The 11,924-nt window shown below is 34.9% G+C and overlaps 1 protein-coding gene across 1 annotated transcript; it reads left to right on the top strand.

Moving 5' to 3' along the window:
- Positions 1-579: 579 nt before the first annotated feature.
- On the top strand, positions 580-6,810 carry LOC148876290 (uncharacterized). Its single transcript, XM_088966499.1, has 9 exons — positions 580-784; positions 1,079-1,201; positions 2,165-2,245; positions 2,344-2,432; positions 2,525-2,599; positions 3,654-3,715; positions 3,821-3,880; positions 5,507-5,704; positions 6,345-6,810. The coding sequence occupies exons 2-9, from the start codon at positions 1,079-1,081 to the stop codon at positions 6,425-6,427; spliced, it is 771 nt and encodes a 256-aa protein (XP_088822625.1). The 5' UTR covers positions 580-784; the 3' UTR covers positions 6,428-6,810.
- Positions 6,811-11,924: the final 5,114 nt, after the last annotated feature.

Below are 11,924 nucleotides of genomic sequence, written 5' to 3'. Positions count from 1 at the left end.
GTTCTAAAGCACATTTTGCTCAATTTTGCTTAATAAGTCCGTGCATTGCACGGTCCCCGCTAATTCAATTATAGCCGATTATTATATTTTTTCAAAATAAGAATAAAACAAATTGATCTTTTGGATGACGTGCAATTTTTTTGATTGAGCCCAAATTTGCCAGCTGGCACATCCAAATTTCTGATGTGCCACCGTGCCACGAGGTCCTCCATTTTGACCACATAACATAACACAACGGGCGGGTCACCTGGTGACACAGACATTTCGCTCGGAAGGCTTTAATCTGATAGCACACGGTCTCAACAAAACCCTAATCGGCCTATAATTAGGGCACGACAAATTAATAATTGGTCAAGGGATAAAACTACAGAGCACAGGACACGTGGCGGTAAACCTGTCCGGCATCCATTGGTGTTTTTCCTCACACGCCACGAAACCGGACTTTCTTGTTACACAAATCTACGACGTCCGTTGGGGCCCCACTCTAATAGAGTGCAGCACACGTCGTCCGTCCACGTAAGCAGCAAAAGAAGCCGGTCCCGAGGGCGATAGGACCGCTACCGTGAACGAAGCCCTACTGGGCAACCGGCTAACCGTTTGCTGCGGTTTCTCGCTCGCCCCTATAAAACGGATATAGACGGCGCCCGTTGCGGCTTTGGGAGCGGGATTTTAGAAGAAAAAGCCAGAGTGCTCTCTGAGGAGAGGGAGAAGAGGGGAGAAGGGAGAGCTAGAGCGGGTCCAGAGCCAGAGACACCCTTCGCTTCGAACTCGCTGAGACACTAAAGTACCCACAAACCCTAACCCTAGCCTCAGTTTCTACTGTTTTGATTCATTATTTGCTTTGTTTTTGCTATTTCTAGTGTTTATGATGCTTCAGATCTGTTCTCTTCCATTCGAAGTTTGTCCTTTCTGAGGTTTTGCAGGGTTTCTGTTATGGGTTTGACTACTTTTTTCTTTATTTTATTGTATTACGAAACTTGCCTCTGTGTTTTGATAGTGAAGTAATTTTTTCTTTCCTGGGCATTGGCTGTTATTTCGTGTTTTCGTGTCTGATTTCTTGCTTGGTCTGTGGAATTAGATGGATCGGTACCAGAGGGTGGAGAAGCCAAGGGCGGAGACGCCGATAAACGAGAACGAGATTCGGATAACCACTCAAGGGAGGATGAGGAACTACATTACTTATGCGACCAGTCTGCTCCAGGTCTTTTCTGTTCTCCTTATCCTTTTGGCGAGTTTGGTTGTTTGTTTTATCAAGTAAATCGAGTTTGGTAGTCCATGTACAGTAAAAATTGTGAATGGTTAATGGTATTCCGAGTTGCCATAGAGATAAAATTACATCAAGGAAAATGGGCACCCAAAAACGTACGAGTTAAGAACAAATCGTAAAAATGTAAGAGTTGAGAAAGAAAAGGAAGATAATAGTTTGCGAGACTATTCCTCATTTTCCTTGAAATCATATTTCGAGAAAGGTTCACAACCCATTCTTATATATCAATCATGATTGCATCTGTACCTTCTGGGGTGAGTTTGCTGTAAGTTATGAACACATGATCTGAAGTTTTGTATCAATTCTTTGCAATTGATAAATATGGTATGTAAGTTGTTTTTTAGCGTTTTTTTTTTTCATTTTTGAAGGTCTTGATAAAATTTATGTTTATTATCTTCCACGCTGATGTGTCTCACAAGAAAGCAACATCTTTTTTTTTTGTGATTTGGAGTTCTTTCCTATTTATGATATATTCTGCTATAATTATTACTAATTAGAACATGCCGTATTTAGGATTTTTGTCCTTTAATTTTTTGTACTAGCTATGATCAATGTGTGACATTATCTTTTTTGTTATAGAATAGTCCAACAGATTTCACAGCCACTTCTGTAATTTTGTTCAGGCGAAATTCATTTTGTTATAGAATGGTTAGTTTCATTAAGGTGATTATTAGCAAAGTAAAAGATGAAACTAACCATTTCTTAATAATGTTTCTGTTGTGTCTGACAACAATATATCAATTTACTGCACAACTTGTCAGCACAAGCAACTATAAGAAAACTGTTAGTACAAGCAAGATCTGGCATGCTTGCTGAACCGGGTTTCTTATAGTACAAGCAACCATAAGAAAATTGTCACCAAAACTTGTTCTAAAACTGGTTTGTTTTTCTCTATAGGAGAAGGGTTCTAATGAAATTGTTCTTAAGGCCATGGGAAGAGCCATCAACAAAACTGTGATGATTGCTGAACTGATTAAGGTAGGTAGGATGTGAGTTACAACTGATTTTATTGTTTTTCCAATTTCTGTTGTGTCATTTAGATTGAACATTTGAACTAAAATGCATGTCACTTTCAGAGAAGGATTGCTGGTCTCCATCAGAACACATCAATTGGGTCTACTGATATAACTGATATGTGGGAGCCACTTGAAGAAGGCCTGCTCCCGTAAGGGTCAAAATATATACTTGCGACCTCTAGTTTATCTTCCACAAAATGTATGATAAGCTTCTAGGCTAATATTTTTGCTCTTCTTGCAGCTTAGAAACCACTCGCCATGTTTCAATGATAACAATCACTTTGTCAAAGAAAGAGCTAGATACATCCTCCACTGGGTAAGAAAGAATAGTCTCAATTGAGATGAAGGGTTTTATCCTTTTCCTTTTCTCTATTTTCTTCTTGCTTTTGCTCATAATGTGAATCATCAATAGAAAATCTTGATTCACTGTGACTCATAATTTTAGATTTTTCCATCAGATTGTACTATCATGTAATTTTGTCAGTTTCCATTCACACCTTATTGATTTGTTGTGCCTTCATGTTAATGATTTAAAGGTAGATGCCCATGAGAAGCTAATACTGTGATTCTGGAACCTCATTGAAAAGTCTATTGCCCTTGGAAAGGGATTCACAAGAAGGGTGAATTTGTTTAGATGTTTATAGATGTGGCATTCAGTATTCCAACCACCTTATTGATTTGTCGTGCCTTCATGTTAATGATTTAAAGGTAGATGCCCATGAGAAGCTAATACTGTGATTCTGGAACCTCATTGTAAAGTCTATTGTCCTTGGAAAGGGATTCACAGGAAGGGTGAAGATATTTTGTTTAGATGTTTATAGATGTGGCATTCAGTATTCCAACCACCAACCCCTATTGAAAAAGATGGGCTCTTAGTTGTTTTAAATATAGAATGAGATGATTCTAATCTGGGACTGTTATTCCACTAAATTTTGGATGTTGTTAATAGTTGTTTTTCTTTAGATTGAAATATAGTTATTGCACATTGAGAAAAGACTTGGTTGGTGAGGATATGGTGTTTGCAATTTATAGACCACTAACTTGTTTCCTTTTAGAGTTTGAAATGTTCTGTAGGGCATTAGATGCAATATGATTATTTTGACATTTTTTTTTTCTTTAGAATCTATTTTAGTTCTATAATTTGCATGGTGCTTCCCTGTAATTGTGATATTTACCTAAATATCTGTGTTTCAGGAGACTATATATTTCATTTTTTGAGAATAAATCCATTCTTCTTGGTGGACTGCTATTGGGTTTTATAAATGACATAGAGGATCTGGATTGTCTCTCTTGTCCTTTGTTTTATATTTGGTGAATGATCCTCATGGTTGCTTTTTAACCGCTGGATTTTTCACTTGCCTAAAATACAGATACCAACCACCTATTCCAGTTGATCAAGTAAAACCATGGGCTGAATTTGACTATGAAGGAGGTTAGGAATGATTTTCACTTTTTTTTTGGTAATTTTTTTTGTTGACTTTCCTTCACTTTTGTGAATATATGGTTAGAATTTAATTTTTGATCTCATGTAACCCAGAGGGCTCTCCTGCCATGCGAGGTAGAGGACGTGGTGGTCGAGGTAGGGGTAGGGGCAGAGGTATTTTTCTATCTCTTCAAAATTATATTTTCATGCTTCGAAACTTGTAATTGTGGCTCATTATTTTCTGAATTTTTACAAAAGTAGTCAGACTATACTGATAAAAAGAGGTAGTCAGACTACAGAGGACAACACCTAGTTCTTTATTAAAGTCTAAAACAGTTGGTCTCAGTTTGGAAAGAGTACAAATACAAATATGTGCATTACAAATGCATACAAAATAATACAAAATACAAGGTTTTACAATCTACATATATTGTATTTGTACTCCTTCCAAACTGAGCCTTTAAGAAAAGGTGTCAATACTAAAACATCTTAGTGAAAATTTCTGTCTTTGAATGAGACTGAGCTTTATATATTTTGATCATGTCACACAGATTGATATAAAAATTGAATTTTTCTTACCTTTCCATTCTGAGAATATCATGGTTCCTGATAGTTGACAATGCATCATAGACAACCAACTGCCAGCAGTGCAAATTAATGTTCAAGACTTCAAGCAATGATTTAAAAGGCGTGCCTAGGTGCACAGTTGAGGTGCATTTTATGGTAGGCGCCTCGCCCAAGGCCTAGGCGCAGCCCATTCAAAAGGCGAAAGCCTGGTGCGCCTGGTGCGCCTTGTGCCTTGGCTCAGGCATGTGCCTTTTGAAAATTTGCCGCTTTTTCCATTTTTTTGAATTTGGTCGCTGGGCCCCCCAGACCCCGTGCCATGCCCCTCGAGGCCAGCCCAAACAAGGCCATGTTAGGGTCTTAAATTCTTAGTTTTCACACAAAAAATAATAATTTTATAGTTTTAATTGTTTTTAAGAAAATATTTTATTAGGATTAATGAATGGACAACATTACCAAATAAGGGATTCTTAAAGCTTCGGTGAGCGATCCTAATAAAATATCTTCTTAAAAGCAATTAAAACTATAAAATTATTATTTTTTGTGTAAAAACTAAGAATTTAAGACCCTAACATGGCCTTGTTTGGGCTTGCCTCGAGGGGCGTGGCACAAAGGCGGCTTGTAGAGTTAGGAATGTAATATGTCACATTAGCTATTTGACGCAATTGAGAAAAAAAAGAGATTGTGGGTTTTATATGTTTGATTTCATTTTTAAATTCTCATTTGAATATGCTTTACATGTTATATTTATGTATTTTAATTTTAGATAATAGGTTTTTTAAAACATTTATTTTAAAACTTAAGTTTATATTTTTATTAATATTATGTTTTATAATTTTTTGCATTTTTTGATTTTTTAGCTTTTTTTTTTTTATTTTGCACCTTGCCTCGAAAAGGCGCGTGCTCGCCTGGCCCTTGCACCTTGCGCTTTTAAAATACCAACTTCAAGTTACAAAACTGGAAAAACCATTTTCTTTATTTATGGCTGCTACAAAGTCTAATAAGTTGACAAGGATTTGAAGCATGTTGCTTGAATGATCATACACGTTTCAATTGTGTGGGAATGCTAAATTGGTTTGCCATGTTTTTCAAGTTCTTAGGTCCTTCGCAGCTAATTAATTGTACTTCTATTCAGTTTGTAGGCCTTTTGCGGTCTTTTCTTTTATACTTTCTATCTCAGCCTTTGTTGTAAAGTTTAGAATACATGATTCGTATCATGTTTTCTTGTGATTATAGGAAATAACAATGGAATGGGGGAGTACAATGGAGATGGAGGTTGGGATGGTGGGCGTGCGTATGGTGGAAGAGGCAGAGGCCGTGGAAGAAGCCGCAATTTCCGTGGGCGTGGAAGAGGTTATGGTGGTGATGCACAACATGAATCTGGTGGTTATAATGATTATGGTGGATCCGAAGGACCAGCAGTCCAAGGCCGTGGTAAGCTGATGCATTCAACTGTGACACTTCAATTTTTCCCATTCCCATGATTTTACATAATGATTCAGATTCGGTCAACCAGCATTATTGTTTTTATCTATGAAAGGATTGGTGTGCTATAAACTTGTCACCTGGCAATTGACGAGATTCCAGATGGATGGGCAATTATTACGCTTTAGCTCTTCCAATGTTACATATATTTTCTTATTCCTTTAGATCGTTATTTCCCACCCCTTCTCGAGTAGTCATACTTGTGTTGAGAGGCTTTATGTGTGAATGTGTTTCATATGTTTTCTTCTTTTTTACTTTAGATTGCTATTTTGGTGCTTTGGGAGGAGCTCCAATGCTACTCTCCTTGACCTTTGTAGTTTGTTTACTGTTTATCCATGGAAAAAATTTCATCTAGGCTATGTTTGGTTTGAAGGAAAGGGTGAGGAAAGGAAAAGAAAGATGGGGAAACCAATACAAGGTTTGTAAAGGTTTTCCTATCTTTCCTTTCCCTACTTTTTCCTTCAAACCAAACACAGCCTAAAAGTACCGCATGAGCATATATGCAATTATCTCCTTTGGTTCTCATGCAGCCTCCCATATGTTTTTTCTTAAATGTTTTTGGTAAGTAGTGTTATTTTGAGTTTTGCAGGGCGTGGTCGCGGTAGAGGAAGGGGCCGTGGTGGGCGTGGAAGGGATTTTAGATCAGATGGGCCAATCCAGGCAGCTGCTTGAGCCCTAGACTCTGCCGAGAAACAATATTTGGTTAGAGTGGAAAAGAAGTTCTGGATGCCTGCTCTGCTGATCATGTTATTTCTTCTTCTAAGAGAGAATGGACTTTTAACTGATATATTTTTAGGCAATTTCAATCGATTGCTAGTGGTAAGCAGCTGCTGCAATCGTTGTGCAGCAGCTATGTTTTTGTAGTTAGGTTGGTAGGATTTTTCTCATTTGTTATTGGCAGAAAAGAATCATGGTGTTCGATATACCCAGAAAAAAATTGTACAATTTCTCTGATGCTTTTTTTTTTTTTAGGAAATAATAGAGCAGTACATTCTTTCATTCTTCCAACTTTTCTACCCCTGTTTTGAGTTTAAAGTAAAACATTTCAACGCTGAGCCCACTGTGTTTGTTTCTTTCATTTACATGCTTTGTGCCTTTGTCTTTGTTACCTAGCCACCAAGATGGATCCCCAAATGCTTCAGTGTTGATTGTACAGTAGAGCTCGCTCTTAAACCCGCATTTTGTGTTCCCAATATTTGAATTCCAGAGGCCAGGGCATCTATATTAGCGACAGATCAGTTGTGGTTCGGAGTTTGGACTGAAGACGGATTCAAACCCCGTGATTTCTCCATGTTCCACCGTGAACATTATCACATTCCTGAACAATCTCCCAGAATTAGACTACAGGATGTGCTTTTGGCTCATTAGCTGTTCCTATTATCAGATACAAGGCAATCATCTTTCGGTGGAATTGCGTGCAAACTTTCTACCATAAGCTCCCTCCTAGTTGGCTGCCGAAGTCTTTTTTTTGTTGGTAAATCCTACAAACCTTCCTCTTTCACATGCCAAAACAGATAGGTGGCTGTCATGATTTCTTCTTGAGGCACGCCGCACGCGGCACGCCCCAGCCCCAGCCTTCTATAGAGGAGTTGGATTTACTACCCACGGTACACTTCCCACACTACCCACAATGCAATACAGCCGTAGAAGTGGAGTATGTCAACCTACAATGGAGAATTCCCCTATGTATGGCTGTATTGCCCTGTTGATAACGTGTTAGTAGCGTCTTATGGGAATATATCTGAGCTTCTTCCTAGAGATGCCCCAGCCCCAGCCTTCTATAGAGGAGTTGGATTTACTACCCACGATACACTTCCCACACTACCCACAATGCAATACAGCCGTAGAAGTGGAGTATGTCAACCTACAATGGAGAATTCCCCTATGTATGGCTGTATTGCCCTGTTGATAACGTGTTAGTAGCGTCTTATGGGAATATATCTGAGCTTCTTCCTAGAGATGCCCTTGCTTAATTCTGGAAACCTAATTGTTTTGTCCAAGTATATTGCCCATTTGAAATGTGCACTTGAAATGATTCAAATGGTTCATGACTAAAGATGTATTTTTGAATTTTGATGTGTTGGATGTTCAAAGTCCAGTTTTACTAGTCACAGAGTGTTCCTCGCACCGATCTCACAGCATGTCCTTGCCATACATCGGCAATATATACCTCCGGTACTTGTATTTATTATTCATAGGGAGATGTTTCCAATATGGGATGTGGCTGTGAGGTTGGTGTGAGGAGCGCTCTGTAAGAAAAAGATCCTAATTCAGATGATCCTAGGGTATTACTAAGGTAAGAGTTACCAAAATCAAGTTTTCTGTTTATTCCACCATATGGAGTGCAAATTTCTTCACTCTGTAAAACTTTGATTTTTGCTTATTTTACATGGAAACAAATAGCATTTTGCCATTTTATCTGCATCATTCATATGCACCTCAAAGGCAAGTGTTTTACGAGTTTTCACCTCTTATTTTGGCAAGAAATGTTGGGCGGTTGGCATAGGTTGAGGTTTATTTCTTCCATTTGTTTGGTTCTATACTTCTATTTGAATGTCCCTTTAATGTTTTAGTACTAAGATCACTAATAGTTTCCTTTCAATTTCTTAGAGATCCATTGCCTTTACTCGATGTTAAGAAATCAGAATAGCAACGTTGCAAAGTATATTAGAGAGGCACTTTTAGGATTATGTATTGCAAATACACCATACGCTATGAACAACTCATAGATACAATGAAATGATTAGAATAGACATTTGATACATTAGGGAACTCCATATCAACTCAACAAATGCATTAATAACACTAAAACACAAGGTTCAAACCATGGTTTTCAAAGCTGGACCGGATTGGACGGTCGGATTGGAAAAACCAGAAACCGGTCATCTGATTGGTTCCATTTTCCCCCAAAACCGGATTTCCCCCCAAAACCATTGATTTTGGTCAGTGAACCACTGAACCAGGTGGTTAACCGTTTTGATCATTTTTTTTTTTGAAAAATTTTTAGTTTTTTATTTTTTTTGTCAGAATGGGTTGAGCATTCAGTTCGAACGGTCAGACTGTTCGACCTGGTAACTGGACCCCTGACCGTTTTGGTCACCGAGTCGGTTTTAAAAACCATGGTTCAAACAACTATAAATAAAGCATAAGCACATAATAAAAACACCTTTCATAGTCATGAGTTTCCTGTTTTTTAATGGACAAAGGCATGTGTTATATACACATGCAAGTAAATGGTAACTAAAGATATAAGCTGATATTGTATATCAAATTTAATTTTTATAACCTACACCAAAACTAAGGCAAGTATCTACTTTATAATAGTATATTTCTTAAAAGTATCTATATCTATGCATATTAAAATGGGATGTGCCAAGTAGGTACTTCATGCTTTTTTGTTATTTCTAAGAAACACTTATCTTTTTTTTAGTTGTTTTTAAGAAGCATTTATCTTTTCTTTTTGATTTTTTTCTCATTTTAAAATTGAATAAAATTACTTAAGTGGCCAATAAGCTTTAAGACTTTTTATCTCCTCTCATTAACTTACCATTAACATTTGTCTTTCTCATTAACACCTTTAATTATCTCTTCTCATTAATTATGCCATTATTTATCTCCTTCAATAATTCATGCCATTAAATCTCTCTCCTCTTCATTACTCCATTAGATTGCCTAAAATTCATTAACTTTATCTATATCTATATCCATTTTTATTTATCTATAATTTTATATAGATTAGATATGTTTATCTTAAATTATAATTATCAACAAAAATAATTATATTAAAATGAAGATATTCAATGATATATTATTAGGCTAAATAATCTATTTCAATTTCAAAGATATTTAATTTTTAAGTTAATTAATTAAGTAATTTATATTTCAGAATAAATATTATTTAGTTCACTCAACAAATAAAACTAGTGTTTTAAAAATCAATTTGGAGGCTAAATAGTTTTTTCCTCTAGGTTGTGGGTCAATGGTTCAACTGTCTGAATTGGATAAATCAAACCATGACGTATTGTGCATCTGTATATGTATAATATATATGAAATAATATAATTACATTTTGTGTGTGTATATATTAGTTTAGGTTCAATTATACTTTTCGTTTTAATTTTTAATTTTTTTATAAATAAAGATATAGAAATTGAAACTTGGGACCACAAATGATTTTTTTTTAGGTATAATGGGGCTGCAAAGATTGTGAAAAGTTACCCAAAATAGAAAAAGATTATCCCAACTAGACAACTAAGGAAAAAGTTAAGTCCTTAAGGAGTTTTAAATGCATTGTATATTGTAACCCATGACCCAATGACTAGATCAAAAGGGTCAATGATTCATTTGTCTACATTGAACATGTTTCGATCAAATCAACGGTTTTTGACAAAAATAGTACGGTATTGGAAACCTAAAAGGCCAAGTGATGGTTCAAATTGTTTAACCGTTAAGTCAATGGTGAGTTAAAAACATTAAATAAAACATCCTAACAATTGTAGTCCATTTATTCCATTTGAAATAATAAAAATTAATTAACTATAGTAAAAATAATTTATAAATTACTTAAATAAAATAAAAATAAAAATTAATTATTAGTATTATTATTGATAAATTTTTTATTAATATAATAGTTTAGACAATAAGTAGAGAGTGCAACCTATACACCCCTAAAAACCTAATGTTATTGCTTTATAATTAATTATTATTTATTTATTAATCTCTCTCTCTCTCTTTCAAAGCAATATACTATTATTATTATTATTATTATTATTTTATCACGTTTAAAAGTAAATCAAGAATACATATGAGATATTAGAGAGAACAAATAATTGGTTTGACTTTTGACAGAGAATTAATAATTATGCTTAAGAACTAGGGGTCAAGTCACTTATGACTTTCACATTATACAATGCCTAGGGGCTATGCCTAAGGGTCAGACATGCACACCAGTCATTAATTAGCTGGCTCTTGTGAATTGGGAAATAGGAATTGAGACATGGGAATGGTTATGCTAAGGTCACATGCATTATTACCATATACTCAGTTTGGTTCAGTTTTACTTTGGTTTACAAATTTATACATGGCAACAGAACTATTTAGTCAGGTTTTTCTTATTTCTAAACTGAAATGACTAGCTTATTTGAGAACCAACTACACCGGTTCGAGTTGGATCAGTTTGGTAAATTTTTACAGTAGTGTGAACAGCCCTAGTATTTTGAACTACAATATCACCATTAAATGTCATTAATACTTTCAAAATTCAAATTTAATAAAAAATTTAAAATTCAAACAAATGTATCTGCCAATACATTGTATATAGGTGATATACCTATACTACATGCTTGTAAAAATAATAATAAATTAGTTTGTGTTTAATATGGCTTTCTCACTTATCACACTAAATTAATGTTATCTCTCTTTGTGCTCCTATTACCCCAAGGGTATAATCTCTCAAAATCTCTCTCTCTAACCATTTCCTATAATCTCTCCCAACCCACACAAATGGAAACTTTCCTAAAAAACCAACCCGTCCATGTAGTCACGTGGCAGCCTTCTCTTCTTCATTAGAGATCGACTCCATCTCTCTTTCTCTCTCATGTTCCCAAACCTAGCCAACCCCCTCCTAAAATTTCTCCTAAACTATCTCTCCCACCTAAAATTCCTCTTAATCTATATTACATGCCCAATAAACCATCTAAAAACCAGAGAAGGTGGTTAAATTAATCTTTGAAATATTTTGATATTTCTTCTTCAATAAAAATATTTTTGATAAGTTTCCTGATATTTTGAATGTTATTCAGTAAATATCAACACCTAAACTATAATTTTTTGTAATTTTGGTAAATTGGAAAGTATAATTATTAAAAATTACATACTGAAAATTACTGATTTTTGTAATTTAATTTCATAAATATTTGAAAATTAATTATTGAAATCAATAATTACTGAAAATTTGATAATTAATTTAAATATTAATAAATAGAAATTTAATAATAAGCATTATTGGTAATTTTTCATTGAAAAGTTTGTTTCAATAAATATAAATTTATTCTTTATATTCTCAATAATTTATTTTTTAGTGGAAAATTAATTTTAATAAATATAAATCAAATTTTTATATTTTTAGTAATTTTGATATTTATTATAAATTTTGAGCAAAAATTAGTGA

The sequence above is a fragment of the Nelumbo lutea genome, chromosome 1 (genome assembly GCF_056320005.1).
Source record: "Nelumbo lutea isolate HS-2025 chromosome 1, American lotus-T2T, whole genome shotgun sequence".
NCBI classification, from domain to species: domain Eukaryota; kingdom Viridiplantae; phylum Streptophyta; class Magnoliopsida; order Proteales; family Nelumbonaceae; genus Nelumbo; species Nelumbo lutea.
This window is presented reverse-complemented; position numbering and strand designations above follow the sequence as displayed.

Bases quoted from the DNA above. Each gene is read 5' to 3' on its own strand.
- LOC148876290 (XM_088966499.1), top strand. From the start codon at position 1,079: ATGGATCGGTACCAGAGGGTGGAGAAGCCAAGGGCGGAGACGCCGATA. The intron at 1,202-2,164 runs GTCTTTTCTGTT...TTTTCTCTATAG, and splicing joins ATGCGACCAGTCTGCTCCAG to GAGAAGGGTTCTAATGAAAT. The intron at 3,716-3,820 runs GTTAGGAATGAT...CATGTAACCCAG, and splicing joins TGAATTTGACTATGAAGGAG to AGGGCTCTCCTGCCATGCGA.